This window comes from Pseudophryne corroboree, chromosome 4, assembly GCF_028390025.1.
Source record: "Pseudophryne corroboree isolate aPseCor3 chromosome 4, aPseCor3.hap2, whole genome shotgun sequence".
Lineage (NCBI taxonomy): Eukaryota > Metazoa > Chordata > Amphibia > Anura > Myobatrachidae > Pseudophryne > Pseudophryne corroboree.
In genome coordinates, this window is record NC_086447.1 from 748,434,343 (window position 1) to 748,459,260 (window position 24,918).

Here is a 24,918-nt window from a genome sequence, read left to right on the forward strand (position 1 = left end):
GTTTTGCTTTTAATATCATCATCGTTTTCAGTTTCTGGCCTAAACATGCCCATAAATGTACCCCTTTGTGAAGTTAATTATTAGCAAGGTTTAAAGTAAAGGGCATTTGGGAAAATGTAAACTATATATTTACAGCCAGAACTGTATTTCCACTGCGTCTTTTCCCAAAGTGTTTGTATCTATATATCCTATTGACCATGCAAGGTCAACTTGATTGAATTCTAATGTTCACGATTTTCCAGCTCCTGTCAAGCCTAACCTGGACCCAGTGATCACAGTAGAAGGTCTCAGAAAAAGGTCTAGGGGAAACCCTGTGGAGTCTGCTATAGAACTGAAGGAAAAGAGATCACGGACTCAAGAAGCAAAAGAGATAAGGAGAGCCCAGAAAGAAGCAGCTGGTTTCGGGGATCATAGCACATCCTCTACTCCTGTGAAATTCTCCAGCAGCCGTAACCGTCGCTCAGATGTTGTTCTTGAGAAAGGAGAAGTGATAGACTTCTCGTCTATGAGTTCATCAGATCGAACACCCATGACTAGTCCCTCTCCTTCACCATCCTTGGATTTCTCTGCTCCTGGCACACCAGCTTCTCACTCGGCAACTCCTAGCCTACTCTCCGAAGCAGATCTAATTCCTGATGTTATGCCACCGCAGGCTCTTTTTCATGGTTAGTATTACTGATCGTTTTCTTTTTTTCACTTTCATCCATTGGGGGACACTGGAGCATAGACAATGGGGTATAGACATGTTCTTTTTTTGGGGGGGAGGGGGGGATATTCTTTTTAAGTACAATCAATCAATAATTAGGTACATTGTATTAAAAAAAAATCAATTGAAGGAGTACAATTCTTTCTGCTGCGGGGTACACTGGGCTCCACAGGGAATAACATCGGGGTGTAGAGTAGGATCTTGATACGAGGCACCAACAGGCTAAAAGCTTTGACTGTTCCCAGAATGCTTAGCGCCACCTCTTCTATAACCCCGCCTCCGTGCACAGAGCTCAGTTTTGTAGTTGGTGCCATGCAGTGCAGGCATACAACAGGTGGGCTGCTCCAGCAGCCTTCAGAAGAGCTTTTTTAAGTGAAATCTGAAGACTTCTAGGGCTGCAGCAGAGACACTGTGTGTGTTGGATGTCCGTCAGACATCTCCTGCTGCAGCTCCATCACCTCCCTCAACAGCGCTGTATACTCCCACGCCCTGGGTGCCAGGTACTTACAGCGGATTCTCCGGTTTGCTCCTGTCAGTCACTCACCCCGCCGCAGCTCTACAGGATCGCATGCCCACACTTTGGGAGGAGGTAAGAGGGTCCCCCAGGTGGGACCCGCTGGAAACTGCGATCCGTCGCGGCCGGTGGGAGGCGGCCCGCGTGCGCTAGCGTGGACACTGTGGTAGTACAGGGACCCCACTAGACCACCAGGGCAAGGGCACAGGTCAGTTTTACAAATAAAAAAAATAAGATTTTACTTACCGATAAATCTATTTCTCGTAGTCCGTAGTGGATGCTGGGGACTCCGTCAGGACCATGGGGATTAGCGGCTCCGCAGGAGACAGGGCACAAAAATAAAGCTTTAGGATCAGGTGGTGTGCACTGGCTCCTCCCCCTATGACCCTCCTCCAAGCCTCAGTTAGGATACTGTGCCCGGACGAGCGTACACAATAAGGAAGGATTTTGAATCCCGGGTAAGACTCATACCAGCCACACCAATCACACCGTACAACTTGTGATCTGAACCCAGTTAACAGTATGACAAACATAGGAGCCTCTGAACAGACGGCTCACAACAATAACAACCCGATTTTTTTTGTAACAATAACTATGTACAAGTATTGCAGACAATCCGCACTTGGGATGGGCGCCCAGCATCCACTACGGACTACGAGAAATAGATTTATCGGTAAGTAAAATCTTATTTTCTCTGACGTCCTAGTGGATGCTGGGGACTCCGTCAGGACCATGGGGATTATACCAAAGCTTCCAAACGGGCGGGAGAGTGCGGATGACTCTGCAGCACCGAATGAGAGAACTCCAGGTCCTCTTTAGCCAGGGTATCAAATTTGTAGAATTTTACAAACGTGTTCTCCCCCGACCACGTAGCTGCTCGGCAGAGTTGTAATGCCGAGACCCCTCAGGCAGCCGCCCAGGATGAGCCCACCTTCCTTGTGGAATGGGCCTTGACAGATTTAGGCTGTGGCAGGCCTGCCACAGAATGTGCAAGTTGAATTGTGCTACAAATCCAACGAGCAATCGTCTGCTTAGAAGCAGGAGCACCCAACTTGTTGGGTGCATACAGTATAAACAGCGAGTCAGATTTTCTGACTCCAGCCGTCCTTGAAATATATATTTTCAATGCCCTGACAACGTCCAGCAACTTGGAATCCTCCAAATCGCTAGTAGCCGCAGGCACCACAATAGGCTGGTTCAGGTGAAACGCTGACACCACCTTAGGCAGAAACTGAGGACGCGTCCGCAGTTCTGCCCTGTCCGAATGGAAAATCAGATATGGGCTTTTATACGATAAAGCCGCCAATTCTGACACTCTCCTGGCTGAAGCCAGGGCCAGTAGCATGGTTACTTTCCATGTAAGATATTTCAAATCCACCGATTTGAGTGGCTCAAACCAATAGGATTTGAGAAAATCCAAAACTACATTAAGGTCCCACGGAGCCACTGGGGGCACAACCGGGGGCTGTATATGTAGTACTCCTTTTACAAAAGTCTGGACTTCAGGAACTGAAGCCAATTCTTTCTGGAAGAAAATCGACAGGGCCGAAATTTGAACCTTAATGGACCCCAATTTGAGGCCCATAGACAATCCTGTTTGCAGGAAATGTAGGAATCGACCCAATTGAAATTCCTCCGTGGGGGCCTTCCTGGCCTCACACCACGCAACATATTTTCTCCAAATGCGGTGATAATGTTGTGCAGTCACCTCCTTCCTGGCTTTTACCAGTGTAGGAATGACCTCTTCCGGAATGCCTTTTTCCCTTAGAATTCGGCGTTCAACCGCCATGCCGTCAAACGCAGCCGCGGTAAGTCTTGGAATAGACACGGTCCCTGCTGAAGCAGGTCCCGTCTTAGAGGTAGAGGCCACGGATCTTCCGTGAGCATCTCCTGAAGTTCCGGGTACCAAGTTCTTCTTGGCCAATCCGGAGCCACGAGTATCGTTCTTACTCCCCTTTGCCGTATAATTCTCAGTACTTTTGGTATGAGAGGCAGAGGAGGAAACACATACACTGACTGGAACACCCACGGTGTTACCAGAGCGTCCACAGCTATTGCCTGAGGGTCTCTTGACCTGGCGCAATACCTGTCCAGTTTTTTGTTGAGGCGAGACGCCATCATATCCACCTTTGGTTTTTCCCAACGGTTCACAATCATGTGGAAGACTTCTGGATGAAGTCCCCACTCTCCCGGGTGTAGATCGTGTCTGCTGAGGAAGTCTGCTTCCCAGTTGTCCACTCCCGGAATGAATACTGCTGACAGTGCTATCACATGATCTTCCGCCCAGCGAAGAATCCTTGCAGCTTCTGCCATTGCTCTCCTGCTTCTTGTGCCGCCCTGTCTGTTTACGTGGGCGACTGCCGTGATGTTGTCCGACTGGATCAACACCGGCTGACCCTGAAGCAGAGGTTTTGCCAGGCTTAGAGCATTGTAAATCGCTCTTAGCTCCAGTATATTTATGTGAAGAGACATCTCCAGGCTTGACCATACTCCCTGGAAGTTTCTTCCCTGTGTGACCGCTCCCCAGCCTCTCAGACTGGCATCCGTGGTCACCAGGACCCAGTCCTGTATGCCGAATCTGCGGCCCTCTAACAGATGAGCACTCTGCAACCACCACAGAAGAGACACCCTTGTCCGTGGCGATAAGGTTATCCGCTGATGCATCTGCAGATGCGATCCGGACCATTTGTCCAGCAGATCCCACTGAAAAGTTCGTGCGTGGAATCTGCCGAATGGAATCGCTTCATAAGAAGCCACCATCTTTCCCAGGACTCTTGTGCATTGATGCACAGACACTTTCCCTGGTTTTAGGAGGTTCCTAAAAAGTTCGGATAACTCCCTGGCTTTCTCCTCCGGAAGAAACACCTTTTTCTGAACCGTGTCCAGAATCATTTCCAGGAACAGCAGACGTGTCGTCGGGGTCAATTGAGATTTTGGAAAATTCAGAATCCACCCGTGCTGTTGCAGCACTACTTGGGTTAGTGCTACTACGTCCCCCAGCTGTTCCCTGGACCTTGCCCTTATCAGGAGATCGTCCAAGTAAGGGATAATTAATACGCCTTTTCTTCGCAGAAGAAACATCATTTCGGCCATTACCTTGGTAAAGACCCGAGGTGCCGTGGACAATCCAAACGGCAGCGTCTGAAACTGATAATGACAGTTTTGCACCACGAACCTGAGGTACCCTTGATGTGAAGGGCAAATTGGGACATGCAGGTAAGCATCCTTGATGTCCAGGGACACCATAAAGTCCCCTTCTTCCAGATTCGCTATCACTGCTCTGAGTGACTCCATCTTGAACTTGAATTTTTGTATGTACAGGTTCAAAGATTTCAGATTTAGAATAGGTCTTACCGAGCTGTCCGGCTTCGGTACCACAAATAGTGTGGAATAATACCCCTTTCCCTGTTGTAGGAGGGGTACCTTGACTATCACCTGCTGAGAATACAGCTTGTGAATGGCTTCCAATACCGTCGCCCTGTCTGAGGGAGACGTTGGCAGAGCAGACTTTAGGAACCGGCGAGGGGGAGACTTCTCGAATTCCAACCTGTAACCCTGAGATACTATCTGCAGGATCCAGGGGTCCACCTGTGAGTGAGCCCACTGTGCGCTGAAATTCTTGAGTCGACCCCCCACCGCCCCTGAGTCCGCTTGTAAAGCCCCAACGTCATGCTGAGGGCTTTGCAGAAGCCGGGGGGGGGCTTCTGCTCCTGGGAAGAAGCTGCTTGGTGCACTCTCTTACCCTTTCCTTTGCCTCGGGGCAAATATGACTGTCCTTTCGCCCGCTTGTTCCTATAGGAACGAAAGGACTGCGGCTGAAAAGACGGTGTCTTTTTCTGTTGGGAGGGGACCTGAGGTAAAAAGGTGGATTTCCCGGCTGTTGCCGTGGCCACCAAATCCGATAGACCGACCACAAATAATTCCTCCCCCTTATGCGGCAATACTTCCATATGCCGTTTGGAATCCGCATCACCTGACCATTGTCGCGTCCATAAACTTCTTCTGGCAGATATGGACATCGCACTTACTCTCGATGCCAGAGTGCAAATATCCCTCTGAGCATCTCGCATATAAAGAAAAGCATCCTTTAATTGCTCTAAAGTCAATAAAATACTGTCCCTATCTAGGGTATCAATATTTTCAGTCAGGGAATCCGACCAAACCACCCCAGCACTGCACATCCATGCAGAGGCGATGGCTGGTCGCAGTATAACACCAGTATGAGTGTATATACTTTTCAGGGTAGTTTCCAGCCTCCTATCCGCTGGATCCTTGAGGGCGGCCGTTTCAGGAGACGGTAACGCCACTTGTTTTGATAAGCGTGTGAGTGCCTTATCCACCCTAGGGGGTGTTTCCCAGCGCGCCCTAACCTCTGGCGGGAAAGGATATAATGCCAATAACTTCTTTGAAATTAGCAGTTTTCTAACGGGGTTAACCCACGCTTCATCACACACTTCATTCAATTCGTCTGATTCAGGAAAAACTACAGGTAGTTTTTTCAGACCCCACATAATACCCCTTTTTGTGGTACATGCAGTATCAGAGATATGCAAAGCCTCCTTCATTGCCGTGATCATATAACGTGTGGCCCTACTGGAAAATACGTTTGTTTCTTCACCGTCGACACTAGATTCGGTGTCCGTGTCTGGGTCTGTGTCGACCGACTGAGGTAAAGGGCGTTTTACAGCCCCTGACGGTGTCTGAGACGCCTGTACAGGTACTAACTGGTTTGCCGGCCGTCTCATGTCGTCAACTGATTTTTGTAATGTGCTGACATTATCACGTAATTCCATAAACAAAGCCATCCATTCCGGTGTCGACTCCCTAGGGGGTGACATCACCATTACCGGCAATTGCTCCGCCTCCACACCAACATCGTCCTCATACATGTCGACACACACGTACCGACACACAGCAGACACACAGGGAATGCTCTTATCGAAGACAGGACCCCACTAGCCCTTTGGGGAGACAGAGGGAGAGTTTGCCAGCACACACCCAAGCGCTATAAATATATAGGAACAACCCTATAGAAGTGTTGTCTCCCTTATAGCAGCTTAATATATCAAAAAACGCCAAAAAAGTGCCCCCCCTCTCTGTTTTACCCTGTTTCTGTAGTGCAGTGCAGGGGAGAGTCCTGGGAGCCTTCCTCGCAGCGGAGCTGAGCAGGAAAATGGCGCTGTGTGCTGAGGAGATAGGCCCCGCCCCCTATTTCGGCGGGCTCTTCTCCGGTGTTTGTGAGACCTGGCAGGGGTTAAATACATCCATATAGCCCCAGGGGCTATATGTGATGTATTTTTTAGCCAGAACAAGGTATTCTCATTGCTGCCCAGGGCGCCCCCCGCAGCGCCCTGCACCCTCCGTGACCGCTGGTGTGAAGTGTGTGACAACAATGGCGCACAGCTGCAGTGCTGTGCGCTACCTCATGAAGACTGAAAAGTCTTCTGCCGCCGGTTTCTGGACCTCTTCACTTTTCGGCATCTGCAAGGGGGTCGGCGGCGCGGCTCCGGGACCGGACTCCATGGCTGGGCCTGTGTTCGATCCCTCTGGAGCTAATGGTGTCCAGTAGCCTAAGAAGCCAATCCATCCTGCACGCAGGTGAGTTCACTTCTTCTCCCCTAAGTCCCTCGTTGCAGTGAGCCTGTTGCCAGCAGGACTCACTGTAAAATAAAAAACCTAAAAACTTTTTCTAAGCAGCTCTTTAGGAGAGCCACCTAGATTGCACCCTGCTCGGACGGGCACAAAAACCTAACTGAGGCTTGGAGGAGGGTCATAGGGGGAGGAGCCAGTGCACACCACCTGATCCTAAAGCTTTATTTTTGTGCCCTGTCTCCTGCGGAGCCGCTAATCCCCATGGTCCTGACGGAGTCCCCAGCATCCACTAGGACGTCAGAGAAAACGTTTATACATAGTGCACAGTACCCGGTGGTGAAGCCCAGCAAGGGGGTAAGGCTTTGACCTGGAGCTCCTCTCCCAGCCCCAGGGCGCCATTTAGAGTAAATGTTCCCGCCCTGCAGCTGCATCTCTCTCTCTCCCTCACTCCCTGTCAGAGTTTGGGCGCCATTACCTCAAGCTGAGCTGATCCTGGGACTGTTTGGGCAAATCCTCCTCTGTAAAACCGCCTGCATGTCAGCGCTGTGCATTACAGGATACTTAAGTATTCTACATGTCTGCTGACAGGGTTAGTTAAGAAATAGTGCATTTAGTCATGATTATTTAGTACAAGTACCCTGTGATATACATCCAGTCTTTACTGTGCATTGTTATATCTATTGATTATGTATGTATATATATATATATATAATAGTGGATAAGGTGTTTCTAAGCGACCAATGGTGTCACATGAGATTAGGGAGACCAAACTACATTTAAAATGTTTTTACAATTTATTCATGTACAAAACACACCAGTAAAAAATGATAAATAAAATACCAAGGCCACAGATAAATAACTATTAAAAAATCTCTGGAGCTGGATAAAAATATATATAAAGAATTCATCTAAAAATACATGTAAGATAAGAGGACCAGCAAATATAAATAACGGTAAAAAATCAAGATAAAAGAATATGATCGCTTAACTTGAGAGGATGGGTTAAGTCTGGTAGCACCCAACGTGTTTCGTCCTATCTGGACTTCATCAAGGGGTCCCCTTGATGAAGTCCAGATAGGACGAAACCTGAGGGGGCTACGTGCATCAGGGTTATTGTTTAATATAGGTGTTTCACAGGATATACTTCCTGTGTATCTTTCTCTGATTTTCAGTCACCATATACCTCTTGAATTCTCTGCTTGAGCTCATACACTGCACAGGGGGTTCTTGCTAAGGTGTTAGGTGCTGATATTGTACTGGGTTGCCCGTGATTTGAGCTTTCGAACATGTCGGCTACAAGGGGCGACGGAGCTGGGGCTGATCCCACATTGCGTGGTGGTGACGCTGCAGATATATTAGAGGAAAACATAGCAGCAGAGGGTTCAGGTTCTGGGGGTTCCCTGCCCCCCAGTGGAACTGTAGCAACGGGGGTTCATAACGACCCACCTTGGGCTACTTTCTCCGCTTTATTAAGTACGCTGGTGACTAGACTTGCGCCCCCTATGGGACCTCCTGTGCCGGTACAACCGCTTATGGTCCCTGCGGTTAATCCGCCTTGGGCAGATCAATTGTCCGCTCAGTTACAGCAATTGAACCACTCACTGACTAAACAGACGTCTAACCCTCGCCCGCCTAAGACCAAGCGGTCCTCTAAGCGGGCCATTACTTCTTCACAATCCACCCACGTCCCAGACACCTCGTCTGATGAAGAAGGCGTATATAATGATACCACAGACACTGATCCAGATAATTCTGATGGGGAATCGGTCTCTCAGGTGGATGTTCCTGATTTATTGGAGGCTATCAGGCTGATTCTTCAAATTACTGATGACCCAGAGCCTGATGCTACCTCCAAGAAACCGGACAGATTTAAAGGTTATTAAACAAGTTTTACCTCATTCTGACCATTTAGTTGAAATACGTCAGGAATCCTGGGAAAATCCAGGAAAGAAATTCACACCTCACAAGAAGATGCTGGCTCGCTATCCTCTCGCCATGGAGCTAAGTAAAAATTGTGAAACACCCCCGCCAGTGGATTCGCAAGTGGCGCGGCTGGTGTTGTCCTCGGCTCTGCCTGTAACTACCGTCACTTCTTTGAAAGAACCGACGGATAAGCGTGTGGAGAGTTGCTTAAAAGCGATTTACACCCTAGCAGGTGCTGCGCATCGGCCCACTATTGCAGCAACATGGGCTGCAGAGGCTATTGAAGCGTGGGCTCAGGAGGTGGAAGCAGAGCTGCCATCCAACTTTTCTGATAATGCTAGACAATGTCTCTTGTATATTGTCACAGCATCTCATTACATTAAGGAGGCGGCTTCTGATGCCGGTATCCTGGCGGCCAAGGCTGCTACTACGTCCATTTTGGCTCGACGGATTCTATGGTTACGGTCCTGGTGGTGTTTATGGACTCTAAGAAAACCCTGGAGGTGCTTCCTTTTAAGGGAGACATTATTTTTGGAGAGGACCTCAACAAGATAGTGTCTACCTAGTACTGCTCCTTCAGTACCGAAGGCTAAGAGTACTTCCTTTCGCTCCTTTCGTCCTTCAGGTAAAGCAAAAGGTCAGGCGTACCCGAAACAGGCTCGCACTTCCAAAACCGCTAAGCCCAAAGCTAAATGGGCCTGGGCTGCCCATCAGCCTGCTTCCAAAATGGACAAGCCTGCTGCATGACGGGGCGGGCCTCCCTCTGGGGATCCCAGGGTAGGGGGCCGACTTCTAGGGTTTACCCAGGAATGGTTGAAGACCACTTCCGATGCCTGGGTACGGGAAGTCGTCACTCGAGATTATGCCGTATTCTTCAAGAATCGTTCCCCTCATCGATTTTGCCTGACAAACGTCCCTTCGGATCAGGTGAAGGCAAAAACTCTTCATTCAGTCCCTCCTGGACACAGGAGTGGTAGTACAGGTGCCTCTGGCTCAGAGAGGCAAGGGGTACTTTTCACCGCTATTCCTAGTCCCGAAACCGAATGGGTCCTCTCGGCCCATTTTCAACCTCAAGTCCTTGAACAAATTTGTGAGAGTCTCCAAGTTTCGTATGGAAACCCTTCACTCTATTGTTCTGGCTTTGGAACCAGGGGATTATATGGTCTCCCTGGACATACAGGATGCTTACCTGCATATTCCTATTGCAGTGTCGCATCAGCAATATCTGAGGTTCGCTGTTTGCAACCTCCATTATCAATTTTGGGCATTACCTTTTGGCTTGACCACAGCTCCGCGAGTCTTCACCAAGGTCATGGCGGTAATGGCGGCTGTACTCCACCGTCAAGGGGTCAGGAACCTCTCGTATCTGGACGACTTGTTGATCCTGGCGAATTCCCCAGAAATTCTCCTACGCCATCTGGATCTGACGCTCCAGTTTCTGCAAGCCCACGGGTGGCTCATCAACTGGAAGAAATCCTCTCTGGTCCCTGCGCAGAGCATGGTGCACCTGGGGATTTTGTTAGACACTCGCAACTAGCGGTTGTTCTTGTCTCAGCAGAAGGTCCTGAAGCTTCAGGACAGGATTCGATGCTTCCTATCTCGTCCGCAAGTGTTAATGCATTCGGCGATGCAAGTGCTAGGTGACATGGTGGAGTACGCTCAATTCCATTCCCGCCTTCTGCAGAAATTGATTCTTGCCAAGTGGGACGGCATGCCTCACCGGATCAGGTCTCACATGATCTCCTTGTCTCCTGAGGTCCGTCTGTCACTGAGCTAGTGGCTTCAGGACCAACAATTGAGATGGGGTCGTCCCTTCCGGATCTCCAACTGGGTCCTTCTGATGACGGATGCCAGTCTGAGAAGTTGGGGCGAGGTGTTGGAGCAACACTCCCTTCAGGGTCGGGGGACCAAGGAGGAGTCTCTCCTCCCGATAAACATTCTGGAACTGCGGGCGGTGTTCAATGTTCTGAACTTGGCCCAGCATTTAATACAGTTCAAGTTCAACCTGTACAAGTACAGTCGGACAACGCCATCAAGGTGGCACTCGAAGCCACTGCTTCCACAACGACCAGACCTCCTCGTTCAGGGCCCTTGTGTTTACCAGGATTTGGCCCATCTGGCTTTGACGGCGTGGCTCTTGAAGCTTCCATACTAAGGGCCAAGGGTTTTTCTGAGGCGGTCATTCAGACTATGTTGAAGGCCTGTAAGCCGGCTTCTGCTCGGATTTACCATAGGGTCTGGAATGCTTACTTTGCGTGGTGCGCATCTAATAATCATGATGTTTACAAGTTTAGTACGGCCAAACTTTTGGCCTTTCTGCAACAGGGCCTGGACTTAGGCCTTCGTCTGGCCTCCATCAAGGTGTCAGGTCCGGGTGTTTTTGTGAATCCGTTAACCCGGGACCAACCACAGGTGTAGGTGCTGGGCTATGAAGAAAGCAGGGAGGACGAAGAAAGTTCCGATTCATATATTTATTCAAAATAACAATTCAGTAAAGAGTTAACTGACAAGTTGTTAATCATCATATTATACTGAAGTATTGCAGGAATAATATGCAAGAGAAAACTCAAAAATACATAAAAGAAATGTTCATGGAAACATATGCAAAACAAGCTGATGAATAAATGTTGTTTTGAGAGTTAACTGAGAGACTGTGAAGAATTATCCTTGTTATGACAACATAGCAAATATAAACAAGCTTTGATGCTGAACTGCAGAATGTTATTAACTGGATAATGCAGACATGAAGAGATAACTGTAAGGATTTGCAATGGAGTTTTGAGAGTTAACTGAGAGACTGAAGAATTATCCTTGTTATGACAACATAGCAAATATAAACAAGCTTTGATGCTGAACTGCAGATTGTGTTTAACTGGTTAATGCAGACATGGAGAATTAACTGTAAGAATTGGCAATGGAGCTTTGAGAGTTAACTGAGAGACTGTGATGAATTATCCTTGTAATGACAACATAGCAAATAAAAGTACTGAATTGGGTTACTTGCGGGTTCCGGAGATCACTGTGAAACTGTAGTAGAAGACAAGGTGATGAATGGGTTAAATGCAGAGTTGAACAAACGAACAGCTGAGAGAAACAGAATCCTCCAGACTTTGAATGATAGGCAGACTGACAAGGTAACCTCATGCAGGACACTGGGAATCCAACTATTTCCAATAGGAGTGCAATTAACTGACAGCACAGCGGAGAGCCGGTGGATCTTTCAGCAGTGAAGGCTGCAGACGGACCTCTGGGAACGGAGGCGATATCTGGACCACGGGAATCACACAGGAATGCACGGAGAGAGCTCAGAGCTAGAGCACAGCTTTGATACAACAAAGCACTGGCCCAGAGTAACATAATCCCAGCCTACTTAAAGGCAGCACAAGCACGGGATTGGCTTACACCTGCCCACAGGTGTTTTCACAAGTGCTCTGTATTAGCTATTTGGTCTCCAACATGGCCACCTCCTATACAGCAGACACACCGCAGTGCCTTAGGCCATTTGGTCCCCGCACTCACAGTTCCCAGACTCTGCATTACCTGTGCCATTGATCACGCCGTGTCCCCACACGGGCGCACAGCACCGCGAGCAACCGCACTGGCAACGGATGAACCCCAGAACCCGCAGAGGTAAGAGACCGGTTCGTGACAGTACCCCCTCCTCTAAGGGTGGTCTCCGAACACCTTTGAACCTTATCAGGATTTTTGGAGAAGTATTTCTGTACCAGTCTTGGAGCATGAACATCTTCAGAGAAAACCCAGGATCTTTCCTCTGGACCGTAATCCTTCCAGTCGACCAGAAACTGTAAACGTCCATATCGGGAACGTGAGTCCACAATCTCTTTAACTTCAAATTCCTCATTCTGCAAAGAGAACTTTAGGAGATTTGGACTGGGTAGTACGGAACTTATTGAGAATCAAAGGCTTCAGTAAAGATGTATGAAAGGCGTTAGGAATTCTCAAAGACGGTGGCAACTTGACTTTGTATGACACAGGGTTGAGTACCTTTACAATGGGAAATGGACCAATGAACTTGGGAGCAAATTTCTTAGAAGGAACTTTGAACTTGAGATTGCGCGTAGAAATCCAAACTTGGTCTCCCACTTTGTAATTCGGTACAGTTTTACGTTTTCTATCTACAAAAGATTTATAACGAGCGAAAGTTTTGACCAAGGACTTACGTACACAACTTCAGATGCTAGATAGACGTTGAAGCTCTTGATCTGCTGCTGGAACCTCTAGGGCTGGCAATGGATGAAACCCTGGTGGAGAACTTCTTGGACTCTTATGTTGGGCACATTTAGGACATGCTGCTATAAACTCTTGGACATCGGCTTTGAGACGTGGCCACCAATAAGACTGTTGAATAAATTTGAGAGTCTTTAGAACCCCAGGATGACCCATGAAGGAAGAGGAGTGAGCCCAGGTAAGCAGCCGTTTTCGAAGACTTGTGGCGACAAAGGTCTTGCCAGGCGGAGGAACTGGAGAGGTTCGAGTCATTAAGAAGGACGTAGGATTCACAATGGCTTGATTCGTGGTAGCATCATTTAATTCAGAAGAAGCAAAGGACCGGGAAAGGGCATCTGCCTTTTTGTTCTGAGACCCTGGACGATAGGTGAGCTTGAAATCAAATCGTGTGAAGAAAAGCGACCATCTAGCTTGTCGTGGATTCAAACACTGAGCTGACTGCAGATACAGAAGATTCTTATGATCAGTATAAACTGTAATGCGATGTTGTGCTCCTTCTAGAAGGTATCTCCACTCCTCAAATGCCAACTTGATGGCAAGTAATTCTTGCTCACCGATTGCATAATTACGTTCGGCCGGGAGGAACTTACGGGAGAAATATCCGCAGGGATGGACCTTTTTATCTTCAAAGACTTGTGATAACACAGCTCCTACTGCTTCTGTAGATGCATCCACCTCTAGTAGAAAGGGACGATTCAAATCAGGCTGTCGAAGAATGGGGGCTGACACAAAGGCTTGCTTTAAATCAGAGAAGGCTTTGATTGCTTCAGAAGACCAGTTCGTAGGATGTGCTCCCTTGCGAGTTAGGGCTGTGATGGGAGCAGCTAACGTAGAATAATTCTTAATGAATCTCCTATAGAAATTAGCAAAGCCGAGAAATCGCTGAATCCCCTTGAGAGTTGTAGGAGTGGACCAATCCCGGATAGCTCGCGTCTCTGGGATGGATAGCGGATGAATTTGTCCCCTAGGAGGGGTCTTGCCCGGAACCAGGACGACTGGGCAGTCCCATTCACGATGAGGAGGTAGAGAGTCTGCTGCTTGCTTACTGGAAACATCCGCAAGGGATTGATACACCGGAGGTAGATCGGAAAGGCTAATTGACCGAAGAGGTACAATTGTAACTACACAGTCCTTGGTACAAGATTTACCCCATGAAAGGACTTCCATGGTTTGCCAATTAAGTTGAGGATTATGTTTCTGCAGCCAAGGTAAACCAAGTATCACATCTTGAGAGGCTTTGGGAATCACGTAGAAGGAGAGGTATTCGGAATGGAGCTCACCAACTTTTATCTTGAGACATACGGTTCGATGAGTAATTATACCATCTGGAATTCGACTTCCATCCACTGCTGTAACAGCAACTGCTGCTTCCAGGGGCATGGTTTGAACTTTAGACCGTATGACAAAGGCTGAGGAGATGAAGTTCTTGGCTGCCCCGGAATCTAGGAGGGCTGAAACTTTCACTGTAGAACTTGGAACTTCTAATTGAATAGACAAGGTTGGCTCTTTCCCAGAACGTGATTCTAAAGTAACTCCTAGCTTAACTTCTCTTGAATAAGCTAGGAGGCGAGAGTTTCCCGGTTGGAGTTTGCAGAATTTAATTAAATGTTCGGAGGACCCACAGTACATGCAGAGGTTACCCTGTCGACGACTAAGTCGTTCCTCCTCTGTGAGGCGAGAGTGCCCAATCTGCATAGGTTCTTCAGTCATTACTGGAGACTGTGATGAAGAATCTTGTCGAGGTCTAGGATGATCACGTGGACTGGATCGCTCTGCCCTGGATTTCTCTAAACATCGCTCCCTGTAACGTAGATCAAGTTTGTTACAGAGAGAAATCAATTCATCCAGTTTAATTGGCACATCCCGGATAGTTAAATCATCCTTGATTCTTTCTGAAAGTCCATTCCAAAACGCGGCGATCAGGGCCTCCTCATTCCAGTTTAACTCTGAAGACAACGTGCGAAACTGAATAATATATTGACTGACAGGACGTAAACCTTGACGTAGACGGAGAATCTCCAAGGATGCTGAGGTGGTCCTGCCTGGTTCGTCAAAGATTCTCCGGAAGGAAGATACGAACTCTTTGTAATTAGAGAGGATAGGATCACCTCTCTCCCATAATGGTGATGCCCACTCCAGAGCCTGACCGGAGAGGAGGGCAATAATATATGCAACCTTAGAACGAGCTGATGGGAAACTGGCAGACATCAGTTCAAACTGGATCTCGCATTGATTCAGGAATCCTCTGCAAAGTTTTGGAGTTCCGTCAAACTTACTCGGAGAGGGTAACTGCAGGCGGGACGTAGGCAGCGTCACAGGAGAAGCTGTAGTGGTAACTGGGACATCTGGGGTTGGAATCTGAACTTGGAACGTTTTAATAGCCGTATGAAGAGTCTCTAAACGGTCTGCCATAGTTTGCATAAACTGCACTATTTGTGTCTGTATAGACTCCTGGTTTTCCAGACGGGAAAGGATATCTGACGTAGCACCGCCTCCTGCGAATTGGTCACTTGACGGATCCATGTGGCCAGTGCTTACTGTCAGGTCCGGGTGTTTTTGTGAATCCGTTAACCCGGGACCAACCACAGGTGTAGGTGCTGGGCTATGAAGAAAGCAGGGAGGACGAAGAAAGTTCCGATTCATATATTTATTCAAAATAACAATTCAGTAAAGAGTTAACTGACAAGTTGTTAATCATCATATTATACTGAAGTATTGCAGGAATAATATGCAAGAGAAAACTCAAAAATACATAAAAGAAATGTTCATGGAAACATATGCAAAACAAGCTGATGAATAAATGTTGGATTGTCTAAATATAAACAAGCTTTGATGCTGAACTGCAGAATATGATTAACTGGATAATGCAGACATGAAGAGATAACTGTAAGGATTTGCAATGGAGTTTTGAGAGTTAACTGAGAGACTGTGAAGAATTATCCTTGTTATGACAACATAGCAAATATAAACAAGCTTTGATGCTGAACTGCAGAATGTTATTAACTGGATAATGCAGACATGAAGAGATAACTGTAAGGATTTGCAATGGAGTTTTGAGAGTTAACTGAGAGACTGAAGAATTATCCTTGTTATGACAACATAGCAAATATAAACAAGCTTTGATGCTGAACTGCAGATTGTGTTTAACTGGTTAATGCAGACATGGAGAATTAACTGTAAGAATTGGCAATGGAGCTTTGAGAGTTAACTGAGAGACTGTGATGAATTATCCTTGTAATGACAACATAGCAAATAAAAGTACTGAATTGGGTTACTTGCGGGTTCCGGAGATCACTGTGAAACTGTAGTAGAAGACAAGGTGATGAATGGGTTAAATGCAGAGTTGAACAAACGAACAGCTGAGAGAAACAGAATCCTCCAGACTTTGAATGATAGGCAGACTGACAAGGTAACCTCATGCAGGACACTGGGAATCCAACTATTTCCAATAGGAGTGCAATTAACTGACAGCACAGCGGAGAGCCGGTGGATCTTTCAGCAGTGAAGGCTGCAGACGGACCTCTGGGAACGGAGGCGATATCTGGACCACGGGAATCACACAGGAATGCACGGAGAGAGCTCAGAGCTAGAGCACAGCTTTGATACAACAAAGCACTGGCCCAGAGTAACATAATCCCAGCCTACTTAAAGGCAGCACAAGCACGGGATTGGCTTACACCTGCCCACAGGTGTTTTCACAAGTGCTCTGTATTAGCTATTTGGTCTCCAACATGGCCACCTCCTATACAGCAGACACACCGCAGTGCCTTAGGCCATTTGGTCCCCGCACTCACAGTTCCCAGACTCTGCATTACCTGTGCCATTGATCACGCCGTGTCCCCACACGGGCGCACAGCACCGCGAGCAACCGCACTGGCAACGGATGAACCCCAGAACCCGCAGAGGTAAGAGACCGGTTCGTGACACAAGGTTCATATTTCTGCCGTGTCGGTTTGGTTTCAGAGAAAAATTGCCACCTGCCTGATGTTCATACGTTCACTCAGGGTGTGTTACGGATTCAACCTCCTTACGTCCCACCTGTGGCTCCTTGGGATTTGTCGGTGGTTCTGGAGGCTTTACAAGAACCTCTGTTTGAGCCTCTTGAATCTGCAGATCTTAAGTGGCTTTCCCTTAAGGTATTATTTCTACTGGCTATTGCCTCTGCTAGACGGATGTCGGATTTGGGTGCCTTGTTGTGTAGGTCCCCCTATCTGATTTTTCACCGTGACCGGGCGGTTCTTAGAACACGTCCCGGGTACCTACCTAAGGTGGTGTCTTCTTTCCACCTTAATCAGGAGATTGTGGTTCCGGCCTTTTACTCTCCTGAATTGTCTTCCAGAGAGCGGTCTTTGGATTTGGTACAGGCTCTCTGTATCTATGTGAAGAGGACAGCTCTTATCAGGAAGTCTGATTCTCTCTTTGTTCTGTTTTGTTTTCACTAACGTGGCTGGCCTGCTAACAAGCAGACCTTGGCCAGATGGATTAGAATGGTGATTGCACATGCTTATGTGCATGCTGGCCTTCCAGCTCCTGCTACCATCAAGGCCCATTCTACTCGGTCGGTTGAACCTTCTTGGGCGGCCCGCCGTGGTGCGACCCTTGAACAATTGTGCAAGGCGGCTACATGGTCCTCAGGGAACACGTTCATCAGGTTCTATGCCTTTGATGCATCCGCCTCCCAGGATGCTTCCTTTGGACGCCGGGTTCTTGTGCCCGCTGCAGTGCATCCCCTCCCATAAGGAACTGCTTTAGGACATCCCCGCTGTTATTACCTGTGGAGCCCAGTGTAACCCGCAGCAGAAAACGAGATTTATGGTGAGAATTTATTGTTGTTAAATCTCTTTCTGTGAGGTACACTGGGCTCCACAGGGCGCCCACCCTGACGCACTTAGCTTCTTTGGGTTGGTATGGCATTAGCCGCTTACACCTTCTCCTGTCGTGAGTATGTGGTGTATGTGTCTACTAACGGTTGTCATCTGTTTTTGCCTGCTACTGCATTGGGCTGGTTAACAAAACTTAGCTCGTGTGCATGGAGGCGGGGTTATAGAGGAGGCGGCGCTAAGTATTCTGGGAACAGTCAAAGCTTTTAGCCTGTTGGTGCCTCGGATCAAGATCCTACTCTACACCCCGATGTTATTCCCTGTGGAGCCCAGTGTACCTCGCAGAAAGAGATTTAACAACGGTAAGTTCTTACCATAAATCTCGTTTTCAGCACATTTTCCTCAAAATAATCCAGCATGACACACTATTGTACTGTATATAGGGAGTGTAGCTACTAGGAGTAACCTGTCCTCACAGCATTTAGTTCATTGGGCATGCTGGCAAAGAACGAAGCACAGAAGTGGGGTATTGTCACGGAGCCCTTGTGAGCCTTATGTAGTCATTAAATACTTTCAGTGCAAGCTAGTAGAACAATGTATGAACAGATTCTGCAAGCCTATCTAAAGCAAGGGGTGTGATAATTTATAAGGTTGATTCTATGGAGCCATTCCCAGAATGGTGGGGGATTAGTCCTTTGCGATTATATAGAAATAAGTGTATTAGCATGTTAGTAAGTGTCTGTTCTCCCAGTATATTCCTGGTAGCCAGAATAACAGATCAGCCAGTAGGATGTGATCTAGGGGGCATTTCCACCCTATGTCAAAAGGTGTCGTAAAGCATAATACCGTATCTCCAACAGGCATGTGGCAGTTGGGCACTGTACTTCCTCGTCATAAACTAAATAGAAACACTTCTGGAATTAAAGTGACTAAGGAGCTTTTTTAGGTTGGATCGCAACTTGCAAAAAATGCAAATGCGAACGCCTCTGCCTGTCAATCAGGGCAGGGGCGTGGCAACACTCCATTTCCTAGGTGGTGACGGAGCGTTGCAGGGGTGGCATCAGGGAAACGGAGGCGTGGGCTTGATCGGGACGGCTGCGTGACGTCCCATGCAGCCGCTCTGATTACAAAGATTGCACTTGGCAGGAGGCATCCACAATTTCTGCGATCACACTGAAATTGCGGTGTGACCACAATTTCAGTGTGGTCGCAGGGGGGAAGCGGCGGTTAGCATGCTGGGCGGCTTTGCCCTGCGATGTTGGCCCTCAGCATGTGAGCAAAAGAATTGCAAATTCTGGTAAAAAAAAAATCAGAATTTGCAATCCTTACTGAATAGGGTCCAAAATTCTAATTGTTTATCGGTCAGTTGAAAATTAAGTTATTTGCCCTAGCCTCCAACATGGTTGGGGGAAGAGAGGGGGGTTAGGCTATGGATATATCATGAGTAACTTAGATATGCAAAACAGTGTTTTGTGAATTGCTTGGCTGAACAGTATTCAGAAGGCATCAACCTACTTCCTAAACTGCTTACTTTCACTAGAGAAACTATGAAATGGTTTAATATGCGATAAATCCAGGATTCGTGATTAGGAAGGTCAAGCCTGTCCTGCAGTGTATTGGAACAACACACCTCTCTCTGAATCAACAGCTTTGTTACCTGGAGCAGTCCCTCCCTGTTCCAAAGTTTCAAGAAGTGCGCAGAGTTTCTAGGTGGCAGCAAATTAGTCATATTATTGACGTCCTCGTTAAGCGTTCATCAGAGTCTGCTACAGTGAGGTGAGAACGAGGAGATCAGGATTTCAGGGGACCACCTGTAACGGAACGTGAACGTAGGTAGCTGAATTGTACCACTGTGGTGTGACCATGCCAAGTGGCCAGAAGTCATGCTGAAAATCTAAGCATTGAAAGCCTCTCTGCGACTCATCAGAACATCCCATTTTATTCTCTGCCCCTGTCTACCACAAGTGACCTAATGTTGCTGGGATATGTATGAGCAGGAGCTGCAGAAAATAGAAGATTTTCAGGAGAGTGTTAATTTTTTTTTCTCCATAAACAAGGATACAATGTAGTGGTTTTATACAGGTACACTAACAGTAAATTACTACAGAATATCCATTTAAACTACATTAACCTGTGTCCAGCCAACAGATCTTAAGATCTCACCAGTCTTTTTTTGTGTGCAGGATTGAACTTAATCTTTGGTCAACCTAGTGATAGTCAACCCCTGGTAAATCAGCTGGAGGGGTGCATGTGAAAGTAATGTCTATCTTCAGTCCTTGCACAATGTGATCAGGTTCAATGCCACCAATTTGGAATAATTATTTAAATGTGAGGCAACACCTCTGCCTCGGTTCTACAGTCAGACACTGTTTTACAGAGCTGGGGACAGGGCAACACCATGGGCAGTAAAGCTGCACAGAAAGGGAGCTGATAGAGGCATGAATCTGAGTGTGGTGGCGGGCCTTGTGCTCTGATGGACACTTGGATATGTCATGTGACCAGGAAGTGCACTGTAGTCGGTGCTCAGTCAGCAGCAGCAAGAGAAGACACAGGGATGCAGGTAGGAGACTCCATGGACACTGTAGCTTAGTGTATTGAGGGGAGAGTTATAGCGAGTAGGAGGTGAGTCAGGCTCCCAGCATTCAGCTTCATCCCCATGTGGGCTTCCCCGGCCATTTACTGTACCTCCCCGCACGTCACTGATCCATATATAAAATAAATTGCCGAGAGCGGGAATCTGAAGAATGATAAAGGGACAAAATGCATGGCACAGCAGACCCAAACCCAGATACTCTAGCAGCCTGGACATAAATAAAGAAGAACATTGCAATAAAAAAACAAAAAAACATGCACATAACAAAGAATCTTAAAATAAAGGGAGAAGCCATCCTAAATGGGAGTACTAGCCAGCCCATGTGTAGAAAAAAATAAAAGAAATGCTATTGCCAGTCTCGCATGTGGGTTGGTGATGACGCCAAGTCCCCCAACGTAAGAGCACATAACAAATTATATAACCTTGGAAGCATATCAATGACTATTTCAGTGGCAAGACGCGTTAACAATACACCGTTAAGACCTACAACAGCATTCCTTACTCTAAAGGGAGTGTACAAAGGTGAAATTGTTAAGTAATATAATCCGTGTATTAGGTAAGCAACAATGGCCTAACGATGGTATAAAACAACATGGCCTAACAATGGCATAAAACAACGTTGCCTAAAGATGGTATACATAATAGAATTCTGTAAGTAATCAGGCATACCATAAGACCGAAGAGACGCAGCAAGCCTTCAGAACAGATCAAATTAGGCCTGCTATTGTAACTTAGCACAAGATTTGGGCAAATCCCTGTCAGAAAGGCAAGTGTTCTCTCAAGCAGGAGGTTCCTGCAGCTCTCTGGAAGAGCATATGGAAATGAGGACTTTCTGCAGCGGGGTACACTGGGGTTCCACAGGGATAACATTGGGGTGTAGAGTTGGATCTTGATCCGAGGCACCAACAGGCTAAAAGCTTTGACTGTTCCCAGGATGCTTAGCGCCGCCTCCTCTATAACCCCGCCTCTGTGCACAGGAGCTCAGTTTGAAAGTTGGTGCCTGCAGTCCAGGCAGCTAACAGGGAGGGCTGCGCTGAGCAGCCCTGAAAAGAGCTTTTCTATGAAGAAAGAAGACTTCAAGGACCGCAGCATAGGCACTTAAGAGTGCTATATGTCATTTCTGACATATCATGCTGCGGCTCCCTCACCTCCCAGCAGCGTTGTACACTCCCGCGCCCTGGTTGCCGGGTAATTATAGCTGAGGGCTCCGGTTTTTCAATTAGGCACACACACTGACCGCTACTCTCTGGGATCGCGTGGCCACATCGAGGAGGTAAGAGGGTCCCCCAGGCAGGACCCGCTGCAAATCGCGATCCGGCGAGACGGACCGTGCGCGCTGGTGTGGACACTGTGGCCGTGCAGGGACCCCACGAGACCACCAGGGCAAGGGCACAGGTCGGATTTTGTACATAATCCGTTTTTCTAAGGCCCGCAGTACCCGGTGGTGAAGTCCAGCAAGGGGATAAGGCTCTGACCTGTAGCCCCTCCCCCAGCCCCAGGGCGCCATTTACTGTTAATGTTCCCGCCCTGGAGCTGCATCTCTCTCTCTCCCTCACTCCCTGTCAGCGTTTGGGCGCCATTACACACACAGCTGCGCTGATCCGGGACTGCTGGGCAATGTCTCCTCTGTAAAGCCGCCTGCATGTCAGCGCTGTGCATTTACAGGACACTTAAGTATTCTACATGTCTTTAGACAGTGCTAGTTAAGAACAAGTGCACCTTATAAGGTATATTTAGTACAAGTACCCTGTGATATACATCCAGTCTTCACTGTGCATTGATACATCTCTATACCTAATAAGCTTTACTTGAGTAGTATTGTTACTAAAGTATTACTAGTCCAGTGCAGTTTTATTGTTATTTGTGATAATTTCTGCATTGTACATGTGACTGTGTGTGTGCCTATAGCTGCTGTGTGATTTCCATTCCATGTTATCTCACATATACTGCTATCCCTATATTCTGTGCCCTGAGGGGTGCTAAGTGCGTCAGGGTTTTCATATAATATAGTGTTGATCACAGGATATACTCTTGGTATTTTCTCTGTGTATTACAGTCACCATATACCTCTTAAATCCTCCGTGTGTGCTCTGTCTGTAGTCTCACTATCCGGGGGAATTTTTGTCAGGTATTTTGTCTGCTTACATTGTACTGTTCCACCCTAAGGTAAAGCCTCCATATAATGTCAGCTCAACAGGGTTAGGGTTCTGTGGCTGACCCTGCATCCTGCAGTGCTCATGCCATGGATGTCTCTGAGGAAAATATTGCAGCTGAGGGTTCAGGTGCTGGGGGCTTTGTACCCCTCAGTCAGTTTACTACAACGGGGTCAACTACTGACCCGCCGTGGGCTACTTTTTCTAATTTACTGACTACGCTGGTAACTAGACTTGCATCCCCTATGGGACTTCCTGTGCCATTACAGCCACATATTGTCCCTGCTGTTAATCCACCACGGGTAGATACTCTGTCCTCTCAGTAACAGCAATTAAATCAGTCTTTGGCCAAGCAAAATCCAGAAACTCGTCCGCCTAAGACCAAGGTGTCATCTAAGCGGGCCATTACATCCTCACAATCCACACATGTTACAGATACTTCATCTGATAAAGATGGCGCATTTACTCGTGTGCATGGAGGCGGGATTATAGAGGCGGCGGCGCTAAGTATTCTGGGAACAGTCAAAGCTTTTAGCCTGTTGGTGCCTCGGATCAAGATCCTACTCTACACCCCGATGTTATTCCCTGTGGAGCCCAGTGTACCTTGCAGAAAGAGATTTAACAACGGTAAATTCTTACCATAAATCTCGTTTTCAGCACATTTTCCTCAAAATAATCCAGCATGACACACTATTGTACTGTATATAGGGAGTGTAGCTACTTGGGAGTAACCTGTCCTCACAGCATTTAGTTCATTGGGCATGCTGGCAAAGAACGAAGCACAGAAGTGGGGTATTGTCACGGATCCCTTGTGAGCCTTATGTAGTCATTAAATACTTTCAGTGCAAGCTAATAGAACAATGTATGAACAGATTCTGCAAGCCTATCTAAAGCAAGGGGTGTGATAATTTATAAGGCTGATTCTATGGAGCCATTCCCAGAATGGTGGGGGATTAGTCCTTTGCGATTATATAGAAATAAGTGTATTAGCATGTTTTTGTCTTCGGAGAAGGTCTTGAAGCTTCAGGACAAGATAAGATGCTTCCTCTCTCGCCCACGTGTGTCCATACACTCGGCGATGCAAGTACTAGGCCTCATGGTGTCGGCTTTTCGCCCTCTGCAGAAGTTAATTCTCTCTGAGTGGGACGGCCTGCCTCACCGGATCAGGTCGCTCATAATATCCTTGACTCCGGAGGTCCGTCTGTCACTAACTTGGTGGCTGCAGGACCAACCACTGAGCAGGGGTCGTCCATTCTGGATCTCCAGCTGGGTCCTTCTGACGACGGATGCCAGTCTGCGGGGTTGGGGAGCGATGTTGGAGCAACACTCTCTTCAGGGTCGGTGGACCAGGGAGGAATCTCTCCTCCCGATAAACATTCTGGAATTGCGGGCAGTGTTCACTGCGTTGACACTAGCCCTGCCTCTAGTACAGAACAGGCCTGTTCAAGTACAGTCAGACAACGCCACCACGGTGGCGTACATAAATCATCAAGGCGGCACCTGAAGCTGCAAATCACTGATGGAAGTGTCAAAGATTCTTCATTGGGCAGAACGCCATCTGCCAGCCATATCGGCAGTGTTCATTCCGGGAGTCCTAAACTGGGAAGCGGACTTCCTCAGTCGTCAGGACGTACACGCCGGAGAGTGGACTCCTCGTGTAATAGTGGGGTCTACCAGATGTAGACCTGATGGCGTCTCGACACAATCACAAGGTTCCGGTCTTCGGAGCAAGGACAAGGGATCCTCAAGCAGCATTCGTGGGCGCTCTGGCAATTCCATGGAACTTTTGGCTGCTGTACGTGTTCCCTCCGGTGTCACTTCTGCCCAGGGTGATAAGGAAGTTCAAGCAAGAAGGAAGAATACTACTTCTAATCGCTCTAGCGTGGCCCAGACGGCATTGGTTCTCAGACCTTCAGGGTGTCTCGATAGAGCGACCTTTTCTGCTTCCACAGCACCCAGACCTCCTCATTCATGGCCCTTGTGTCTACCAGGTTTTGGCCCCGCTGGGTTTGACGGCGTGGCTCTTGAAGCTTCCGTACTGAGGGCCAAAGGTTTTTCTGGGGCGGTCATTCAAACTATGTTGAAAGCCCGTAACCGACTTCTGCTCGGATAGATCATAGGGTCTGGCATTCTTATTTTGCTTGGTGTGCAACTAACACTAATGATGCATACAAGTTCAGTACCGCCAAACTCTTGGCTTTTCTGCAACACGGCCTGGCCTTCATCTGGCCTCCTTCAAGGTTCATATTTCTGCCTTGTCCATATGGTTTCAGAGAAAAATTGCGACTCTGCCTGATGTTCATACATTCACTCAAGGTATTTTATGGATTCAACCTCGCTATGTCCCGCCTGTAGCTCCTTGGGATTTG

At 47.7% G+C, this 24,918-nt stretch overlaps 1 protein-coding gene across 1 annotated transcript in view; it reads left to right on the forward strand.

Moving 5' to 3' along the window:
• KAT14 (lysine acetyltransferase 14) overlaps positions 1–24,918 on the forward strand; it is a 99,834-nt gene that overhangs the window by 42,319 nt on the left and 32,597 nt on the right. The window contains exon 5 of the mRNA XM_063918146.1: positions 243–665. Coding sequence (XP_063774216.1) covers positions 243–665 — 423 coding nt within the window. The remainder of the gene's footprint in view (positions 1–242; positions 666–24,918) is intronic.